A 23065-nucleotide genomic window follows, 5' to 3' on the forward strand; every position below is an offset into this window, starting at 1 on the left:
ATTTTCATAGGTGGAATATTTAGATGTTTTATCAAATATTTTTCAGTGTGAACTGATATTTGATTGGTCGTTCTGTCTGTCCATCTCTAATCAGCCCTCCCCCGAGTCCCTCGGGCACTGTGACCGTGACGTCAGGCCACGCCCAGTACCAGTCTGTGCCAGTCTATGAAATGAAGTTCCCTGACCTCTGCGTGTACTGAACCACGACTTTTCACCTTGTCTAAATCACACAGACTCAACTTTGACATGTGACCACTGACCTTTATCACACATGCTTGGTCCTGTGACCTTTAACTCACCTGAGCCACTCATCTTCATTGGACACCTTTCACTATAAACATCACTTACATTCATGTCCAGCAGAGAAAAGGGGTGCGAACTGGACAGGCACTTCACGCCTCCATTCCGCACCAATCAGCACACAGAGCTTTACAACCAGCTGTCCAATCATACACCAGCTCTGTAGAATCGTATGTGTGTGATTTCCAGTTTGATTCACTAAAAGGCAGCTCCAAGAATCAAACTGAGTCTTTATGTATTGATTCATAGGAGTCATTTAGAAAATGACTCCCTCTGGCTGCATTAAGGGAACTTAACTGTTAGCATTAACTTAAGTGCTAAGTTTGCTAGTTTATTTTCATTAACTAATTTCTTTAGCACATTTATCCATCATCAGCAGAGAGATTTGAACATATAATTGATTTCTGCTCACTCAAATCTCTCCTATATGATTATAGTGTACATTATCACACAGGTATAGTAGTATAGCCTATTTTTGACAAATATATACTTTTAGATGAAACGATTGCTGATAGTTGCAGAGTGTAATTTGTGTACTGTTTGCATGGCTCAGCCAACATTTCACTGCAAACGTCCGCGTGTTTAGGCCTTTTTTAATCTACAATTAGCCTTTAATTTCAATGTTGTGGATGTTAATAGGGCTTTTGTTCACCTAGAGTTCTTAGTGATCACTATGCTCTCCATTTTGCCTTCACTGTATAGAGAAACCAAAACATTTGCTTTTCATCACCAAAGAGCTCCGCCCACACCCTTCCTTAATGGCCACACACGGCTGCCATTTAAATCTTGAGCCAATGAGAAACCGAATTCTCTTTGAGGCCGGGAATACCGCAGTGTTCTTGAACTCAAACATAAGAGTTTCTAAAAAACTGGGAGTTGAAAAATGATGGATATCGGTGATCAAATGATCTGTATTCATCAACCAGCTGTTTTTATATATCGAGCCACAAAGGCATTGAAATGCTTTTTTGCTTTCCAGGTAACTTTATTCATCAACCTTGGTTGAAAAATTGTGTCATTCTGAATTCTGACAATTTATTTGTGACTGTTAGATGCTGAAATACTTTGCTGGAAATGTTTTACATCATCTGAGCTTCCTGTGGTGAGAGCTGTGATCAATTTCAGTTACGTTTAGCTGGTAGAAACGTGTCTGTGCGGGACCATTTAGGACATTTTGGCCGATTCTGAGGTGCTTTTCGTAGGTTCGAGGGATGTGTTGTCATAAGACTGGCCTGTCTTGGTTTTGTGAATGTATTTATGTGGACGGAACTGCAAGTAAGCAGACAGGTGTGTATTCTGCAGGTGTGGTACATTTATATGCTGATTATAGAAGATTTAATGATGATGGGATGCTGTTGCCACATTTTTGGCCTGTGAAACGTTTCAATGGTCTGTCTATGACTAGAGACCTGTGCTGCATTGTGGGATTTGTATGCACAGAAAATAAAGAATGTCTTGAAGTATTTAAAGGTCAAACTTCCAAGATGGCTTCTTCTAAATGCTCAATAGGATCAATTTCTTGATTTCCCAATTTCAAGAGTTGGTGACATCAAGATGGCAGCTTTTCTGCCTTGATCCTGATCTGTCTAGTCTAATAAAGGATGTTTGATGTGTTAAAGGAATGATTTCAGTGAGAAAATGTTGGTGGACAGGAAATAGTCAGTAGTTGACCTTTGGCCGTTGTGTATTTCTCTGAGTAACTCGCTGCATTTCAATAGAGGTTGCTTTGCGAAAATACGTGTAAAAACTATTTAATGCTGTGATGAAATCAGGCACATTATTTCTGTAGAAATATGAAATCATAAAGAATTTCTAGATTAATGCAATATATTTTTGGTGTTATATGAAATAGGGATGTGATGTTTCCGACACATCATCTGTAATGCACCTTTAGAGATGTGTGTCAAAGGGGTACGATGAGTCTTTTTTGCATGCTGTTTTTTTACATCAGCGAAGGGAAATCAGTCTTACTGTAACTGCTAATGTCATTTTTAGCGTAATTCACAATACAGTATATAATGTTTTATTTTCATCCTTGGTGGAACTTTACGGTACTTGTTTAGTGTTTATCACATGGTTTGTTTGAAACTAATCCTTAGTTTTATCTGTTTTCGGGTTTTTTTTTCCGTTTGTATGGGAGAGAAGTAAAGAATAAGATGAGTTAGATTTCGGGTTGATGGTGATGTGTCGATATGGGTCTTCCGTGTGAGGATAGGTAAGTCTACATGCATCATGCTAGATTTTCAAATGTGTAATGGTACGAACCACTGCAGTGTTGCTACAGTAAATGATTATAAAAGTTATCATGAAATCTCTTCGGTGTTATTTAGCCATATCCAGGTTCGCTGTCTGACAGTGTCTGCCACATTAATGTGCAATGAGATTTCATGTGCGAGATCTTAAAGTCTTAATAAAGATTTTATATTTAAATACTCAATGTTTCTGTTGTCTTTCTGTAGATGGGTGAACTTGCAAACAATTTAAAAAAAATCAAATCAGTATAAATTAAATTCACTGCATCAAAATATACCATTACGTATACTTAGAATTATACTTAACAAATGGACTTTTAAATTAAATAATATTTATTTCACATTACAGTACTGAGAACTATGTTTTGCATTGCATTACATTACAGTAGGCTATTAACATAACAATGTTCTTAAAAATAGGTTTCATTTTATTCACGTTATGAAATTATTTGGTTTTATTTTTTTATTTATTTTTTGAGTGAAATATATGTATCTGCCACAAAATAAAAAAGGTAATTGCAACTTTTTATCTCACAATTCTTTTCTAGCAATTGCGAGTTTACATCTCGCAATTCGGACTTTTTTTTCCTCAGAATTGCGTGATATAAACTCACAATTGTGAGAAATAAAGTCAGAATTGTGAGTTTATAACTCAATTTTGAATAACTCACAATTGCGAGTTTATATCTCGTAATTCTGACATAACTCTCAATTCTGACTTTATTTCTCACAATTGTTAGTTTGTATCTCGCAATTCTGACATTATGACATTTTTTATTTACTGGCAGAAACAGGCCTCCATAGAAATATGACCCCGACATTTATTTTTCATGAGATTCACCAAGACGTTTGTTTGTTTGACAGAGATTTTTGTTACTTGAAACTGAACAAAAATTAGAAATAACTAAAGTACAGTGGGGAAAATAATTATTTGATCCCCTGCTGCTTTTGTTAGTTTGACCACTTATAAAGAAATGAGGGGTCTATAATTTTTATGGTAGGTTTATTTTAATGGATAGAGACAGAATATCAAACAAAAAATCCAGAAAAAAAACATTATATAAAGATTATAAATTGATTTGCATTTCATTGAGTGACATAAATATTTGATCCTCAAGCAAAACATGACTTAGTACTTGGTGGAGAAACCCTTGTTGGCAAGCACAGAGGTAAGACTTTTCTTGTAGTTGGTCACCAGGTTTGCACACATCTCAGGAGGGATTTTGGTCCACTTCTCCTTACAGATCCTTTCTAAATCCTTAAGGTTTCTTGGCTGTCGCTTGGCAACTCGAAGTTTCAGCTCCCTCCACAGATTTTCTATAGGATTAAGGTCTGGAGACTGGCTAAGCCACTCCATGACCTTAATGTGCTTCTTCTTGAGCCACTCCTTTGTTGCCTTGGCGGAATGTTTTGGGTCATTGTCATGCTGGAAGACCCATCCACGACCCATCTTCAGTGTTCTGGCTGAAGGAAGGAGGTTCTCGTCCAAGATTTTACGTTACATGGCCCCGTTCATCGGCCCCTCAATGCGGTGAAGTCGTTCTGTACCCTTAGCAGAGAAACAGCCCCAAAGCATAATGTTTCCACCTCCATGCTTGCATAGTGTGTTTTTTTTAATGGTTTTCTTGGTGAATGTTGTCCCAACTGCCTTAAGATCCTTTACAAGCTCCTCCCGTGTAGTTCTGGGCTGATCCCTCACCTTTCTCATCATCATCCTTACCCCATGAGGCGAGATCTTGCATGGAGCTCCAGACCGAGGGCGACTGATGGTTATTTTGTATTTCTTCCATTTCCGAATAATCGCACCAACAGTTGTCTCCCTCTCACCAAGCTTCTTGCTGATGGTCTTGTAGCCCATTCCAGCTTTGTGCAGGTCTACAATCTTGTCCCTGATGTCCTTTGACAGCTCTTTGGTCTTGCCCATGGTGGTGGAGGGGTTTGAATGGAAGATACAGATTCTTTGGACAGGTGTCTTTTATACACATAACGAGCTGACATTAGGAGTACTTTCTTAAAGTGACAGGACTAAATTGTGTTCGACGTGGGCACATAAACAATCTGTAGGAGGCAGAATTCTTGCTGGTTGGTAGGGGATCAAATACTTATTTCACTTGATCAAATGCTAATCAATTTATAAAATAAACCTGCCATAAAATTATAGACTCCTTGTTTCTTTGTAAGTGGTCAAACTTACAAAATCAGCAGGGGATCAAATAATTATTTTCCCCACTGTAAGTTTAGTTGAAGTACTAAAAATTATTAACTGAAATAGAACTAAAACTACATAGCTTTTTCTAAACATCTTTATAAAAACTATAATAGTATATAAATAATAATAAAATAATACTGGAGAAGACAGATAACAGGGCAATGGGATTGGGAAATTGCTAGAGTTGGACTTGAACACGGATCGTCTGCCACCTCTCCAGCATTTCTATAGATTTAAAGAAATTCAGAAAGTCTTATTAAATGGTCTTCTGTAACCTCAACATATTATATATGGAATTTTTACATAAACAATAAATGCCTTTATTTTGAATTAAACAAACATCAGTTACAATTGGATAAAAAAATACAACTGCTGGCAGTCTTTCAAACACAAGCAGAGAAGAAGCAGCAGATCTTGGATGATCTTTTGTGGCCACTGCATCCTAAGTGAGTTAAGTTTTTGTTAAATGTGCTTTTTTTTTTTTTTTTTCTACTGATTCCTCTATCATTGAGAGCTCCCTGAAAATGTAAAAATTATAGAACCACCTCCTCCTACTGCTCCAATTCTTCTTCTTCTTCCTCTTCTTGTTCTTTTTCTTCCTCCTCCTCTTCTTTTTCCTGTCCTGGCTCCTCCTCTTCTTCCTCTTCCTCCTCCTCTTTGATGCCCTGTTGTGGTTTGCTGTGTGTGGGGTTCTTGGGTGTATATGGCTGAACGTGCATGTTTGATTGGTTTTGTGTGTTCAGTTGAGGCCGTGGTGGGGTCCTTTCATTGCTCTCCTCACTGGAGTCCTGACTGGCTGATTGTGTTGAAGAATGAGGTTTACGGAGGCACGGTGGGCGGGGCCCGGAACATGAGGAGGTGACTGAATGGTTGAAGTGTGAAGCCGCCATACACTCAGCAGTCGAGCGATCGCAGACGCACTGCAGCCGGTCACACACACTCGCACCTGAACCTGCCACACATACACAACGCAATCAATAACACAAAACTGACCTTGGTGAAAAACGTTCATAATTATATGCTTTCGTGTGTGTAATGTCGTACATCGAGGTTTTCCTTTGTGGCAGCTGATTTGAGCGTTGAGTTTTCTGTTTTTTCTGCAGCCCAGCACACTGAGCTGCTCCAAACAGCACTGCTGCAGAAAACAGCACCTGACACAAAGACACATCAAGGACAGTCAGGACACAACAGAGCTTCAGCACTGAATTTAACTGCACAATTACAGTAACGTTCACATGTCTGTGTGCGCATGTTTACATAAACTGCTAGTCAATAGCTTGGATACATTTGACTTTTGTGTTTCTTATGATCTCCAAAATACATAGATACATATATACAGTATATATTGCTCTATAAAAGGTTTTGTTTCTTTTTTTAATTTAAAGGATTTAATTTCTAAAAAAATTAAAAATCTTTCTGAGCCCAAACATTTGATAACTGCTTATCCTAACTGATTCCAGTATTTTTGCTGTTAAAGATTTGTGTGTGTTTGTGTTCTGACCGGTCCAGTTGGTCTACTGGGTTGCCCGTCCCCTGCTGTCCACAGTAGCAGCCATAGTGTTGATACTCATGAGGACATCGTCCTGTCAGACAGTGCAGCATTTCTCCCAAAGCAGACATGTCCCTCAACACCTGTCCAGATGCACTGTACTGGGGGAAAGACATGCTACACTCTACAAACACACATACACACATTAATGTAGCCACACTTCTTTGATTCTGGCATATTGTTATTTCCCTTAAAAATTTTACCATTGTCATGGTACCATGCTACAGAGATGATATCAGTACTATAGTATTTTGATAGATACTATGGTACTGAATGATGACTAATGTACCATGGTATCTACATGGTACTGCAAAGAACATTGAAGAATGGCATGGTAATGGATGTCATGGATGACATGACATCTGTTTGTCTCTCATTGTTTGTCTATTTTTTACTTATATTTACAGTACATGCACTTCAATAGTTTGATTTCAGCTGCACTAGAGCTAAAATTGGTCTTTTTAAAATGCTTTAGTCTGACTGAAATTCTATCAGCGATTGTAGCTTGACATTGTGCAGCATGAATACATGTTAATCAGACTACAGTTAGCTTCGGCATTGTATTGATGTGCCGAAAGACAAAGTTGATGTGAATTTAAGGCAAGACACTGCAGGCAAAATCATTGTTTTTTCACACACCAATCAATTTTGTGATTTTAGGCTATTTTGCCTCTAGAACATGTCTTCTTTCAGGCTAGTGGAAAGAAAATATCCAAAATACACATTTAAGTGTTCATTTTATTACTCTTTATCTATTTGCGTCTGTAGATTTCAATTGCAATACATATATTTTTAAAGGCCGTTTTCTTAAAGTGATTTTTTTTTTTGTCATGCACTACCCGTACAAAAAAGAAGTTTATTTAAGTGTGCTATTAGTACACTTCTTTTAAACTAAAAAAAATAAGTATACTTTCAGTCTACTTTTTATGTACTTTTATGTACTCATAAATATATTTAAAAAGTCTCACTTAAGTATACTTGACTTATACTGACAGAAAAGCCTACGTAGCCTATATTTGGCCTATACTTGTACTCAATATGATTGAGATATGCCTAAAGTATAATTAAGTATTCCAAGTATACTTGACTTGTAGTTGTGTTTATTCTTTTGATTGAGTAGCCTATTCAATAAATTTTCAAATAGTTAATCTTATATCTTATAAACTTGTTTGAAAATTTTGATTTAAAGAAAACAGATGTGTTTCTAATTCTGAGTATGTGAATTTTTGTGTAGGCTAGTCCACTAGTAGTATACATAGGAATTTATTTCAAACATAAAGTACAGTTAAAGGTATATTTCAAGTATAAAAATGAATACCTTCACTTAAAGTTCATCTAAAGTAAACTTATACTATACTTGCAGTATAAAACTACTAAAGTAGTAGTTTACTGAGAGTATGTTTTTTTGTTTTTTGTTTTTTTGGCGAGCCAGCCAGGAGACAAACCTAAACTACTAAACTATCATAAGTTCACTTAGTATAGTATAGTTGCAGTATAAATGAAAAACGTAGTTAAGTGTTAAGTAGTTGTTTGAGTACACAACTACTTAACTACATTTTTCATTTATACTGCAACTATACTACAAGTGAACTTATAATAGTTTACTAGTTAAATACTTGTAGCACATTTCTTAGTTTATGAAAGTACACTTTGAAGTATACTCTCAGTAAACTACTACTTTAGCTCAGTTTACTACTGTTACACTTAAAGTATACATTTATACACTAAAAAGTGGCCCAATTTAGTCCCAAGTAGTACTGAAATAGTTCTTACAAGTATACTACTAGTCCATTGATATTAGTATACTTACTACATAAAGTATACTTAAGTAAAGTTCAAGTATATTTTTAAGTATACTTTTTTGTAAGGATAAGCCTAAAATCTCACCTTCAACAGAACTTACAAACACCAAATTATCCAGTTTTATTCCTATCTACAGGTGCTGGTCATATAATTAGAATATCATCAAAAAGTTGATTTATTTCACTAATTCCATTCAAAAAGTGAAACTTGTATATTATATTCAGTCATTACACACAGACTGATATATTTCAAATGTTTATTTCTTTTAATTTTGATGATTATAACTGACAACTAAGGAAAATCCCAAATTCAGTATCTCAGAAAATTAGAATATTGTAAAAAGGTTCAATATTGAAGACATCTGGTGCCACACTCTAATCAGCTAATTAACTCAAAACACCTGCAAAGGCCTTTAAATGGTCTCTCAGTCTAGTTCTGTAGGCTACACAATCATGGGGAAGACTGCTGACTTGACAGTTGTCCAAAAAACGACCATTGACACCTTGCACAAGGAGGGCAAGACACAAAAGGTCATTGCAAAAGAGGCTGGCTGTTCACAGAGCTCTGTGTCCAAGCACATTAATAGAGAGGCGAAGGGAAGGAAAAGATGTGGTAGAAAAAAGTGTACAAGCAATAGGGATAACCGCACCCTGGAGAGGATTGTGAAACAAAACCCATTCAAAAATGTGGGGGAGATTCACAAAGAGTGGACTGCAGCTGGAGTCAGTGCTTCAAGAACCACTACGCACAGACGTATGCAAGACATGGGTTTCAGCTGTCGCATGCCTTGTGTCAAGCCACTCTTGAACAACAGACAGCGTCAGAAGCGTCTCGCCTGGGCTAAAGACAAAAAGGACTGGACTGCTGCTGAGTGGTCCAAAGTTATGTTCTCTGATGAAAGTAAATTTTGCATTTCCTTTGGAAATCAGGGTCCCAGAGTCTGGAGGAAGAGAGGAGAGGCACACAATCCATGTTGCTTGAGGTCCAGTGTAAAGTTTCCACAGTCAGTGATGGTTTGGGGTGCCATGTCGTCTGCTGGTGTTGGTCCACTGTGTTTTCTGAGGTACAAGGTCAACGCAGCCGTATACCAGGAAGTTTTAGAGCACTTCATGCTTCCTGCTGCTGACCAACTTTATGGAGATGCAGATTTCATTTTCCAACAGGACTTGGCACCTGCACACAGTGCCAAAGCTACCAGTACCTGGTTTAAGGACCATGGTATCCCTGTTCTTAATTGGCCAGCAAACTTGCCTGACCTTAACCCCATAGAAAATCTATGCGATATGCCAGACCCAACAATGCAGAAGAGCTGAAGGCCACTATCAGAGCAACCTGGGCTCTTATAACACCTGAGCAGTGCCACAGACTGATCGACTCCATGCCACGCCGCATTGCTGCAGTAATTCAGGCAAAAGGAGCCCCAACTAAGCATTGAGTGCTGTACATGCTCATACTTTTCATGTTCATACTTTTCAGTTGGCCAAGATTTCTAAAAATCCTTTCTTTGTATTGGTCTTAAGTAATATTCTAATTTTCTGAGATACTGAATTTGGGATTTTCCTTAGTTGTCATATATCAGTCTGTGTGTAATGAATGAATATAATATACAAGTTTCACTTTTTGAATGGAACTAGTGAAATAAATCAACTTTTTGATGATATTCTAATTATATGACCAGCACCTGTATATTCTAAAGATTTTTACAGAGGGGTTGGTTCATATATCATTTGTCTGATTTATATAACATCCTAAAACACAGTAAAGTATATTTTATTTCTGTCTGTTGACAGTATTTTCTCATTTATGGAGTGACAAAAAGACATCCAAAATCCCTTGTGTAAAAACCTATAATATGTCAACAAAATGAGACAAGAGTTTTGAACTTGGCTTTATCCATTTTTCAGATTTGTTCTGGAAATGTATGCAAATTAGTGTGTATTTAATTACATAATGCCTCATTTGTATAGTTATACACTTTCAGAAAACTTGTAATATAAGTCTTAATGTACTGTGTACTGTGATCAGCAGGGGAAGTATGGTGATATCAATTAGTTACATTTTTTTTACCCTATTCATCTGTGGGGTCTTTCCCTAATGCTTCAAATGTTCACTTACACAATGTGTCATGTATTCTTGAACAGAGAGATGAAGACTATAGCTCGACTAACCAAAAACCCACTGAAGCTTGATTATAACTGCACATGTACACATACTTAATGTTTTGTTATCTGTATATGTATGTTTCAGTCTTTTTTTCTCTCCAAATTTCTCACCTTCAGAGTCTTCTTGCTGCTGCAGGTCTGACAGTCCAGCAACCTCCAGTAGAGACCAGGAAAAAAACGGCGCCGCCCGTCTCCGGACCTGGTGAGACTCTGGGAATCACACACAATGATTTCTCTGGAGTACAGACGCAGGAGTGTTTGGAGAATTGCTTAACATAATTTGCTCAAGCAGTACATGTTCTTGGATGAACATTCTGGTACAACATTACCATACCAATCAACCAATTAGATTTTAGGAACAGGATTATAATCAACTAATCATTTTCATCTGATTTCATGAGAATGTTATGAACATGTTTGGGCCTATTTGGTTGATATAAGAATGTTGATCCAGAAACACGTCCTGCTTGGCTAAATCATATTGTTTGTATTTAAGTTGCAGAAGTGGATTGTCAACATTACCGATTTTCTCTGATTCCTGTGAGCTGTCAGACTGCTCTTTTTCTTCCTCTTTCTCCTGCTCCTCTTCCTCAGCAGACTCCGGCTGAGCAGTAGTGGTCAATGATGGTAACTGATCCAGGGCGGGACGGGGAGGTTTCTGGGGATGAGGGACTGTTTCAACAGCAGTGTGGCCTAATGTTGTGGTCCGTATGCTGACAGGCTTGTGGGGAGCCGTAGATGTGGTCTTGATGTTCCTAGTTGGTTTTGCAGCTGGGTGAGCTGTTGGTCTTGGTGATGCACTGTGTATGGGAGGTTTAGGGAACTGTGCTGGAATGATCCACATGTACGGACTGACCTTGCTGACCCTGGGAGTTATTGTGGTGGTTTGGTTATTGATTGATTCATCCTCTTCATCACTTTGTAGATCTTCCTTGCTTTCTATATTGTGCCTTTCGTCCTCTTTAGATAGAGATGGCTTCGTGTTGGCTTGTGTTTGAATTGTCGGTTTGGTTGTGCTTAACTTGCCATATTCTGCGCTGCTTTCCTGACTGTTGTTTGGTGGGTTTACTATTAAATCACTCTCTTTCTCTGTCTCTTTATCTTCCTCACTCTCTCTCTCCATTTTTTCAACCGATATCTCTTTCTCCTCGCTTCCTCTCATAGATGGAAGTTGCACAGAAGTGGTTGCAGCTACTGTGTTTTTATTGGTAGCTGTTGGCAGGGTTGTTTTGTGAAGTGAGTTTTGATTGGTTGTTATTTTAGTGGGTGTGGTCATCTGAACTATATAAGGACTGGTTTGCGTTAAATGTTCTTTGTCTATTTCCTCCATTGACTCATCACTCTTTTCCTCTGTTATGATGTCTAAAGGTGGGCTGACATACGGTTTAGCGATGTCATTTGAGTAATTAGTTGTAGTATGTGAACCAGATGTGTGTGTAACAGGTTTTAAAGTGTATGTACTATGTGCAGGTGTGTGTTTGACAGGTTTGCTTGCAGCTAAATGAAAGGTGTCTTTATCGCTCTCATTGTCGTCCTCCTCAGATGAATGGTGTTCAGGTTGTGTGTGAGTGTGTGTGTATGTTGGTGGTGTTGTGTGGGGTGTATACTGAGGACTGCGTGTGTTTGAATGTGTGTTTGTGTATGATTCTGGTAAGTCTGTGACAGTCTGTGATTCTGTTATTGTGGTTAGCGCTATGCTAATAGTCAGCTCATCTGTAATAAAACCAAAATATTACAGTCAGAAAACATGCTGAATGTTTTAATGAGGTCATTTGTGTATGTGTTTTCAGTATGATTAGACATGCTCACTGTTTGTGCTCCACTCCATTGTATTGTGGGTATTAAGGATTTCCTCTTTGTCTCTGCCCCACTCTTCTGTCATCAGCACAGCAGTAACTAAAATACAGAAAGTGGCAGCACAGGTCACAGGTCATGGTCTTAAGATTAAATGGGTTTTTTTTTTTTTTTTTTTTTTAAATATATTATTAGCATTGGAATTTTAATAATATAATAATAATAATAAACTTTTATAGTAATAATAATAATAAAAAACAATTATTTTTATATTTATATTTAATTATTATTATATAAAGCCTTTAAAATCTCAAAGAGCTTTACAAGAACATAAATAAATAAATAAATAAGAAAATAGAAACATACATCAAAAGAAATTTAAGAGACAAAGAGGTATTAAAAAATATATTATATATATATATATATATATCTATTCACTTGTATGCTAGATTGAAAAAATAAGTTTTAATTGGAGATTTAAAAACACAAAGAGAGTCCACATGTCTAATCTCAGTGCGAAGAGCATTCCAGAGTTTTGGAGCCAAAAAAGAATAAGCCCGGTCAATTAAACAGCCAGAATCAGAAAAGTGGAGATTTCATCTTGGGGTGTAGATGGTTAAAAGTTCAGGTATTAACTATGCAAGGCCTTGTAGGTAAGCATGAGAATTTTAAAATCGATGTGAAACCTGACAAGAAGCCAGTGCAAGGACTCCAAGATTGGAGTGATGTGCTCACTTGTCCTGGACCTTGTCAGGATTCTGGCAGCTGAGTTTTGAACATACTGCAATTTGTTTAGGATAGATTTAGAGACCCCAGCAAGCAGAGCATTACAATAGTGGATGTGAGAAAAAACAAAAGTATTGATCAGTTTTTCAGCCACGGAGAAAGATAACATGGGGTGCAGTCTTGCAATGTTTCTGAGATGAAAAAATTAAGTTTTAACCACATTCTGGACATGAGGATCAAATGTTAAATTTGCATCAAATATCACCCCCAATTTTTTTATTTAGTTTGAAACTCCATAGCAGAGCCATCCACCTTTAGGGTTACAGTGTCAGCTTTACGTATTTTTTGGGGTGAACAAATGAGGATAACCTCAGTCTTGTCGCTGAAAAATTTCAAGACATCCATATTTTTATCTCAAAAATACAATGTTCAAGAAAGGCAACAGCCGTATCACCAGGTTTTGAATGAATGTAAATTTGAGTGTCGTCTGTTTAATAATGAAACTTAAGACCCAGGGATCTAAGAAGTTGACCAAGGAGGAAAATGTACATGGGTTATTGACGAATTAGGTTTTTAAAAGTGTAAAAAAAACATAACGGAGATATAATTAATTTTGAAGTTTTATTAAGTGTTAACAATGAGATTATGTGTTTTTTTTATAATCAATTAACTTTGCTTTTGTCATTTTTTACAAGATGGACAAAATTTGTCACCGAAAAAGTCATTCGGTTCAACCAAAATTTCGGTTTTACCAAATGACACTTTTGGTTATACCGAATGACGATATTTTCAAACAATGCTAACAGACTAATATCTAGCTAGCTAGTTAGTTAGCTTGCTAGCTAGCTAGCAAAAGGACAGTCAAACATTTTATATTTAGTAAAAGTTTTTAAAATATTACAGCATTTTCCATGTTTTATAGCGGTTGTACCGAATGACCTGATGTTTCGGGACATGCGTATGAGCAAGTGAAAACATGAATTTTTCAAATAATTAAAAGAGAGTTAGTTACTTTGCTTCATGACCATGTGGTCCTTAACAGGTGATGTCACATCCTGTCACATGATATTGACCACTTGATCCAAAATGTGTTTTTTTTACATTGGTTACTCCGAATAACATCAATGAAATTCATTTTTCTGGACATTCTTTCTCATAACAAAGCAATGACTTCTACACATAATTTTAATACCATTTTGCACTATGTTGATATATGATGTTATAAAATTATGCCAGAATAAAAAATATATACATTTATTACATTTTTAAGATGTTTTAATCAAAAATGAAACGGCTGTATTGGCCTTTGGACGGTTAAACCGAATGACCTTTTGACACTTCAAAATCTTTAAAATACCTTTATATGTAGCAAAATATAATTAAAACCTTTTGGATTCGATAAAAGAGATCTAGTTGTACTACCTTACATACTTTGGATGTCATATCTTTGTTTTTTATTATTATTAAGGCCTTTGGACAAAAAAAAAATGACCCGTCATGTCATCGACCCACATACTAAAAAGTAAGGGACTCAAAACTGATCCCTGGGGAACACCAAATTCCACTGAACCAACTTTGGACCTGCATCCCCCCAGGGACACAAACTGCCTACAATCTGAGAGGAAAGACTTGAACCAGTTTAATACAGTGTCAGTAACACCAAAAACAGTTTCCAAATGAGTGAGTAAAAGAAAATGATCTACTGTGTCAAAAGCTGCACTGAGATCGAGAAGAATCAGAATTGAAAGACAGCCAGATCGATTAACAGGTCATTTGTGACCTTAACTAATGCTGTTTCAGTACGATGTAGTTTGCTGAAGCCAGATTGGAGGGGCTCAAAAGATTGTTGAAAGTGAGGTGAGTGTATAATTAAGAAGCCACAATTTGCTCAAGCAATTTAGCAAGAAAAGGAGAATTGGAAATGGGATGAAAATTATTGAGGTCGTCCCAGTCTACGTTAGTCTTTTTTGGTACAGGTGTTACAGCAGCAAATTTAAGTGCAGCAGGCACAACACCCATGCGCAGAGAGTCATTTATTATACTCAGGACAACAGGGCATAGAGAAGTGAAACACGATTTAAACAAACCGGTAGGTATGGGATCAACTATGGAAGTGGCAGCTTTCATTTGTGAAACCTGCTTACCAAGGTAGACAAGATCAAGTGAGGAAAAATTTGAGAAAAAGTATCAAAATATCGAAAAGTATCAAAAGTATTCAAAATATCTTCGTTTGTGTTGTGCAGAAGAAAGAATGTTATGCAGGTTTGGAACAACATTAGGGTGAGTAAATGACTGATTTTTCATTTTTGGGTGAACTGTCCATTTAAATTTATTTATATTATTTTGAAAAATTATTGTTCTAAATTAATTTTGTTGCTGATACTTGGTGTTCACTTTTTGCCGTTGGTTCTTAATTTACATCTTTAGCCACTGTATATAGACTTTCTTTCTTTCTTTCTTTCTTTCTTTTAAATCGCTTAACTAAGAACTAGAAGAAGCCAGCAAAAATGAATGCAATATAAATGTTAAGAGCCTCAGTTGATTTCAAACTGTGTGGGTTTAAAGGCTTGTCTTCATTTAGAATCATTTGATCAAGTGTTTTTGAACAGTAAGCTGAAAAGTGAAAGTGTGCTGGAATTTAAAAGAAGTCCTTGATGTACAAACTGAGATGAATTTGTTTGTGAGTGGCTAAAAGCTCAAAATGCACAAACCAACAGTGCATCTGAGGCTGTTACCCAATTTAGCTGTAAAAAACACTAACTCTTACCATGGGAGACCCCATCCTCATATTCTATTGGCTCCTCTTCCTTTTTCTCAACTGTAGTTCCCTTCTCTGAGTTTCTGTCCAACTCTCTCTCCTCTGCTTCATTCTCTTCTTCCTCTGGACCTGAAGATGAAGTTCTGCTTAGATCAGTGAAGTCTTTAGGTGGCTGGGGATTACTAGAGTTATCAGAACTTGCAATTGGATGGGGAAATCATCCACCGGGGTACAGAAAAGAGAATAAATATACAGTATCTCACAGAAGTGAGTACACCCTTCACATTTTTGTAAATATTTTATTATATCTTTTCATGTGACAATACTGAAGAAATGACACTTTGCTACAATGTAAAGTAGTGAGTGTACAGCTTGTATAACAGTGAAAATTAGCTGTCCCCTCAAAATAACTCAACACACAGCCATTAATGTCTAAACCGCTGGCCACAAAAGTGAGTACACCCCTAAGTGAAAATGTCCAAATTGGGCACAAAGTGTCAATATTTTGTGTGGCCACCATTATTTTCCAGCACTGCCTTAACCCTCTTGGGCATGGAGTTCACCAGAGCTTCACAGGTTGCCACTGGAGTCCTCTTCCACTCTTCCATGATGACATCACGGAGCTGGTGGATGTTAGAGACCTTGCGCTCCTCCACCTTCCATTTGAGGATGCCCCACAGATACTCAATAGGGTTTAGGTACCCTCAGCTTCTTTAGCAAGGCAGTGGTCATCTTGGAGGTGTGTTTGGGGTCGTTATCATGTTGGAATACTGCCCTGCGGCCCAGTCTCCGAAGGGAGGGGATCATGCTCTGCTTTAGTATGTCACAGTACTTGTTGGCATTCATGGTTCCCTCAATGAACTGTAGCTCCCCAGTGCCGGCAGCACTCATGCAGCCCCAGACCATGACACTCCCACCACCATGCTTGACTGTGGGCAAGACACACTTGTCTTTGTACTCCTCACCTGGTTGCCGCCACACACGCTTGACACCATCTGAACCAAATAAGTTTATCTTGGTCTCATCAGACCACAGGACATGGTTCCAGTAATCCATGTCCTTAGTCTGCTTGTCTTCAGCAAACTGTTTGCGGGCTTTCTTGCGCATCATCTGTAGAAGAGGCTTCCTTCTGGGACGACAGCCATGCAGACCAATCTGATGCAGTGTGCGGTGTATGGTCTGAGCACTGACAGGCTGACCCCCCCACCCCTTCAACCTCTGCAGCAATGCTGGCAGCACTCATACGTCTATTTCCCAAGCACAACCTCTGGATATGATGCTGAGCACATTCACTCAACTTCTTTGGTCGACCATGGCGAGGCCTGTTCTGAGTGGAACCTGTCCTGTTAAACCGCTGTATGGTCTTGGCCACCATGCTGCATCTCAGTTTCAGGGTCTGGGCAATCTTCTTATAGCCTACACCATCTTTATGTAGAGCAACAATTCTTTTTTTCAGATCCTCAGAGAGTTCTTTGCCATGAGGTGCCATGTTGAACTTCCAGTGACCAGTATGAGAGAGTGAGAGCGATAACACCAAATTTAACACGCCTGCTCCCCATTCACACCTGAGACCTTGTAACACTAACGAGTCACATGACACCGGGGAGAGAAAATGGCCCAATTTGGCCCAAAATGGCCCACTTTTGTGGCCAGCGGTTTAGACATGAATGGCTGTGTGTTGAGTTATTTTGAGGGGACAGCAAATTTACACTGTTATACAAGCTGTACACTCACTACTTTACATTGTAGCAAAGTGTCATTTCTTCAGTGTTGTCAAATGAAAATATATAATAAAATATTTACAAAAATGTGAGGGGTGTACTCTGTGAGATACTGTAAGTTCAGTGAAGCACATTACCTGAATGATATATCCCAGGGTACTTTGTGCTCTGGATATTGCTGCTCTGAGAGCTGTTGACCAGCACCAATTCATTGGTGAAGTTGCTCATAGTCTCATTCAGTGTGCCATTTACTGTAAAAGAAGGAGGTATGATATTTATATAAAAAAAATAATCCTATGTGATTTATATGTACACAGAAAATGTTCTTATGCAAAATTCCAGTTGGATTTTCGTCTTGTATACACAGTGTTCTTATTTTTTGTGTATAGTGTATTTACTGTGACTTTCGATTCATTTAATGAATCCATACTAAATAAAAGTATTAATTTCTTTTTTTTATCTTACTGAACCCAGACTTATCAATAGTTTATATATTACAAAAGGTTTAAATTTATATATTTATAAATTTATAAACTGTTATATTTATTTAAAAATGATTATATCTATATTAATATGTTTGTTTATATAAACATATTTCATATTTCTGTGCATTACCATAGAACGTGATCTCCATGTCGATGTCTGATGAAGAAAGCTCCGCCCTGTCTGAGACACAAACCACACTGTTAGCTGATCAGCAAGATATCTAAGTCTCTCTCTCTCTCTCTTGCTCAGCCTGTAGGCAGGTCTATAGGTAGTACCTAGGTTATCTAAGTCCAAACTAAATAAATAAAGGATAAAACAATGAGCTAATGTGGGTCTCAACAGCCTCACCTGTTCCATTGTGCACATCACTGGTGTAGGTGTCATTATCAGGTATATCTGTCACAAAGGGAGAGACTGAAGGGAACATAAAAGACAGATGAATACTGAACGATAGGAGGATTAAAATCGACTACGAGATAAAAACGACTGTGAACATCTAATGACTTAATCTCATCTTTGAAAGGTAAAGGTGCTTGTGCTCTGATTTAATACTGATACCTGTCTGTGATGTGATTGGTCGGTTATCTCCATCCTGTTTTGGGGCTGGATGGTTGGAACTGATGCAGTCTATAACTGTCCAATCACAATGGCAGAATCCTTCCTCACAGAAATCCAACATATCTGCAGAAGTTAGACACAATTGGGGTCAGCTAACTCTTTTCCCCACACAGTGTAATCATATAAATACTATATGCTAGTGATGAATATTTTGGCTCCTTCATTGAAATACTTTCCATTAAAGGCACAGTATGTAAATTTTCACCATTAGAGGTCCCTTATTCAAGACAAAGGCGTAGCTTGATGACGCCTTGATTTCACGGAATCATAGGAGGTTTTTATCTTCACTTCTACAGTTGGTGGAAAAGAATTTAGACGGGACCATGTTCATGGATGAGATTATTAACGTTACTGTAGTATGAAGAAGAGCAGGAGCGATTGCTAATGAGAGACGAGCGCGACACACGTCTCGAGAAAAGTGGAACTTTTATTATGCCACAGTCGCCGCTTCCACCACCGGTTCAAGTGTATGTGGGGTAACGCAGCGCTGTTTTATCATATTAGATACATTAGAGTGTGTTGAAAGTTGTTATAGTGCTACTCTGTGTTCACTTGGTGGCTACTATGGGACACTTGTTGCACACTGCAGTAAGCTAGATCGATATTAGGCATGGTAAAACATGGTACTCTCGGTAAATCAAGAAAACGAGTTTTAAACAGTAAGACTTACTGTGTTGAGCTATATAACATGATTAAATTTTGTCATTGAATGTATCCAAACAGCTGCTCACCTGTCTAATAAAGCACATAATATATTAAAGCGTCTTTGGTGTTTCCATGGTTTCTACAAAATAAAACCGGAAACTGAGGGTAACGCAGATATGATGTCATTGATAGGTGACACACAGACACTGTCCTGGTTAAAATTACTTATTTCTCTGGATTTAAACATTCTTGGATACATTTGGGATAATGTAAGTACACAAGTCAACAAAACATATAACATTGTTCTAATGTTTTTTGGATATTTTAATACAAAAATCTTACATATTGTGCTTTTAAGGCTCTTTGAAAAGTAAAAATCTGCAATTAAAATGTTTTGAAACTGTGTTTACCACAGCTGGAGTTGTAGCTGCAGGTGTAGTTGTTGTACATTGGTGTCCTGCGACTGCAGTTTCTCTCCTTTAGCTCTCGAGAACATCTCCAGTGGTTAAGACAACACCTACAATCACATTCATTTCAATTTTCTATTTATTTGCATGTATTTAGAATTATATCTTTTTAGCAGCTTTACAGAAAATAGAAAAAAAGGGCAAAAGAAATTAAAAACATCTCACTACAGATTGTTCCTTGCCTATTTATATTAATTTATATATATGTGTGCATTTATATTAATATATGCACATTAATATAAAGTGCATGTTTGTTTTTTACACACTTCACTGCTCTCTCTGCATGTTTTCATTTTTAATCTCTTTTCCCCAACTGCATAAAGAAGCAACAGACAGAAAGAGGGGTCAGAGCATGCAATAAGTGTGTGTGGACTCCACTGAGAAGTTAATACATCCATTTAAAATCTTTCTACCCCCTCCTGAGTCTAATTCCATCCGTTTCTCATTTGTCTCTCTCTCTCTCTCTCTCTCTCTCTCTCTCTCTCTCTCTGCATGTTTTCTCACCGGTCGAGTGTGTCGGCAGGCTGTATGTGTGTGTGTGCGGTGTCCCGTGTGTTTGCGTTGCTGCAGTAATGTCCGTGGTTCTGAATGTCCGCGGGACAAAGTCCAGTCTCACACCGCAGATTGACCGCAAATTCCAGCACTGACCGCAGGTCATCAAACACGGAGTACAGCCAGTTGAACCTCACACCCAGACAACCTGTATGCCACAAACATATTTTAAAGATAAAGGATTGTGCATGTGGATAAATATACATTGTCAATTATATAAATAACATTGTCAGTCTAATTTCTCCTGTGCATTCGTTTGTTTATGTTAAATGCACTCACCAATCAGAAGCTCATCAGAACTGAGATCACTTGTTTCTGGGCAGAAAACATCAGTGCCATGAACTGCACAGAGAAAGTACAAATGTTCCACATTTCTTTGTCGTGAATTCATGTGTTTAAAGGTGCAGTGTGTAACTTTTAGCGGCATCTAGCGATGAGGTTGCGAATAGCAATATAAAGAAGCTACGGTGGCCAACACAGGACAAATATGTCGTCGCCTGAGACAGAAGAGAGTAACTCAATCAAACGCGCTCTGTAGAGCAGTTTGTACGTTTAGGGCTGCTGTAGAAACATGCCGGCGCAAAATGGTGACTTAACATGTAAGGGGACCCGCGGTGTATGTAGATAGAAATGGCTCATTCTAAGGTAATAAAAACATAATGGTTCATTATGTAAGGTCTTTATACACAACTGAAAACATAGTTATGTATATTATTTTGCATTTAGATCCCCCTAAAATTTACACATTGCACCTTTAACATAACATTCCCAAGTTATCTCCATAACATTCTAATAGACTGAATAATTGTAATGCAGCTAGGGTGACCACCTGGCTATTGATCTGTTGCAGGATAGTAGATGTGATTTTGCGGGACAATGCGGGACACGTGAAACAGATAATTTTACAACTACTACGCTATGTAAATATTGATTTTCATTTATTGGCAAACTTGGCATATGCGCTGATTAATGTTTCTGCCGGTGGGTGCCCACACGCATATAATTATGGCAACACTGAATCCCGTAGAGAAGACAATTCTAGATTCACGCCTCCAGTTTTGTGCGAAAAGAGAATCCGCCTGTGAGTGGAGAGATTCCTGCTTGCGCATTTGATGCGCTCTCGCTCTCGACATTTTTCATTATAATAACGCCATAGAACCCGCATTAAATGAACTATTAACATGAGAAGAAAGTCGTGTCTGAACATCGCAATTTTTTATTGGTTAAAACCAGTGGTGTGCGGTGGTGTTTTAAAATGAGGAGGCAAAGTCCTCATTTATGTCCCTGTTACACAATTTCAAGTTAATATTACATAAAAAGAGAGACCAAATACAATTCTATTTTGTTATTTTTACACTATGTAATGTTCTATTTATTAAAACCAAGTATAAATTTCATCAAGTTAGTGTTTTTACTCATTTTTACATTTATTCCAAAATAATAACTAAAGGCAGTAACAATTTAAACAATATATATTGTTTTTATTATTATTAACTAATATTCAACTTTTCTTTTTAATAGTCGATTTATTTTCAGCAGTCATCAAGCTTGTACACACTGGTCACTCACTCACAGACACGAAGATGTTCCTTTAATTTCACCACGCTGATTGCTCACTAAAAAACCCCCTCAGTCATCATGTTTTCTGGCCATTTCGAGTTTGATTTTGACATGACACAAAGCGGTGATATGTAAGTCACAGTTGTTTACTTACTTTTTAATTAGTCTTCCCATTAACGCCATCACTGTCTTCATTCAGGCCGATTCGACGAGAACGCGTACGAAAAGAAGAGGCGGGATTTATCGCACGAACCAATCATGTCCAATCATAACCGATCATATCCAATCATAGCAATTGAGGCATTGCCTCCTCTCACGTGACTTTCCCCCATTCATTCTCAATTACCCCCCACTAAACCTACCGCACGCTTAGGGGCTCTGCTTTATTTCTAGCTGAAGGGAGGCACAGAGACGCGGACTCCCCGCTGTAACTTCACCTGCGGGTGTCGCTGTTTGACAGTGTTTCTTTAGAAAAACGAGTGACTTTTACACTTTTTAATGTCAAATTTTGTAACATTTGCGTTGTTTTATTTTTGTAATATCGATTATTTTCTCATCCAGTTTTTTTAGGAGGCACTGCCTCCCTTGCCTCCTCGGAGGAAATTTATTTTCACAGCTAGAATATGACGGCTGCACAAATAGATTTTTAAATGCCATTCACAGTTTTTCTTATATTTTTTACTGTGGTATTGTAATATCAGGGATGAAAAAAAATTACAGACATAAATTAAATGCGGAATTTCCAGCAGCGGGACAAAGCTCCCAATTTCGGGACTGTCCCGTAAAATGCGGGACGGGTGGTATGCAGCGTTAGGTCTATATTATGTCAACAAAAATGTAAGAATGTTTGCCAAAATTAGATAAGAAATCAAAATTTATTATTTATTTGTTTGTATTATTGTCTTCCGTTATTTAATATAATCCTGTACTAAAAAAAAATTGTAAATTTGACAAATCAGCAAAATTGTACAAAAATTAACCTAAATATTTGTATTCGAGCTACAAACCTAAAAAAAAAATGTATAAGTAATATTATTTTTTAAAATATTTTAAATTTGAGGTCTGATTTATGCAAGAAAAATTAATCATATATATATATATATATAAACGTACATTTTGAAAATGCAAAATTGTAGAATTTGATACTAAATTGTTGCTACGGTTTCATATTGAAAGTATAAAATTATTTTTGTCCTTAAATATTAAAATAACTGTTATTTATTTTAATGTTTTAAAATGTAATTTATTCCTGTGATGGCAAAGCTGAATTTCCAGCAGCCATTACTCCAGTCTTCAGTGTCACATGATCCTTCAGAAATCATTCTAATATGCTGATTAAAAAAAAGTGTAGGAACTGAGAATATCATCTACATTTCAGTTTCAGGGTGATGAACTCAATCTCACCTGCACCATCACTACTAACAGAAGGTTGTTTGCATTTTCTCACCTTTCTGCAGGGTGAA

The 23065-nt window shown here is 37.3% G+C and overlaps 3 protein-coding genes across 5 annotated transcripts in view; 1 reads left to right on the plus strand and 2 right to left on the minus strand.

Moving 5' to 3' along the window:
- Nucleotides 1-2732, plus strand: part of efr3a (EFR3 homolog A (S. cerevisiae)) — a 54217-nt gene extending 51485 nt beyond the window's left edge. For both annotated transcript variants that reach the window (XM_051862029.1, XM_051862036.1), the window contains exon 24: nt 95-2732. In XM_051862029.1, coding sequence (XP_051717989.1) covers nt 95-200 — 106 coding nt within the window. In that variant the 3' untranslated portion in view covers nt 201-2732. The remainder of the gene's footprint in view (nt 1-94) is intronic.
- A 735-nt stretch (nt 2733-3467) lies between these two features.
- Nucleotides 3468-12383, minus strand: LOC127495306 (uncharacterized). Its single transcript, XM_051862051.1, has 5 exons — nt 10798-12383; nt 10387-10485; nt 6263-6434; nt 5806-5912; nt 3468-5713 (listed from the first exon to the last, which is right to left on the minus strand). The coding sequence occupies exons 1-5, from the start codon at nt 11603-11605 to the stop codon at nt 5313-5315; spliced, it is 1587 nt and encodes a 528-aa protein (XP_051718011.1). The 5' UTR covers nt 11606-12383; the 3' UTR covers nt 3468-5312.
- On the minus strand, nt 12071-21077 carry LOC127495314 (uncharacterized). Of its 2 annotated transcripts, XM_051862062.1 has the most exons (9): nt 20322-21077; nt 19995-20190; nt 19434-19540; nt 18319-18441; nt 18109-18174; nt 17890-17940; nt 17412-17525; nt 15563-15682; nt 12071-12171 (listed from the first exon to the last, which is right to left on the minus strand). In XM_051862062.1, exons 1-9 carry the CDS (start codon nt 20467-20469, stop codon nt 12071-12073), a joined length of 1026 nt encoding a protein of 341 aa, XP_051718022.1. In that variant the 5' UTR covers nt 20470-21077. The 2 variants fall into 2 exon arrangements, with proteins under 2 accessions (XP_051718022.1, XP_051718031.1); XM_051862071.1 differs by lacking the exon at nt 12071-12171 and having other exon boundaries at nt 12762-15682.
- Between the last annotated feature and the right edge of the window lie 1988 nt (nt 21078-23065).

This window comes from Ctenopharyngodon idella, chromosome 2 (assembly GCF_019924925.1).
Source record: "Ctenopharyngodon idella isolate HZGC_01 chromosome 2, HZGC01, whole genome shotgun sequence".
Lineage (NCBI taxonomy): Eukaryota > Metazoa > Chordata > Actinopteri > Cypriniformes > Xenocyprididae > Ctenopharyngodon > Ctenopharyngodon idella.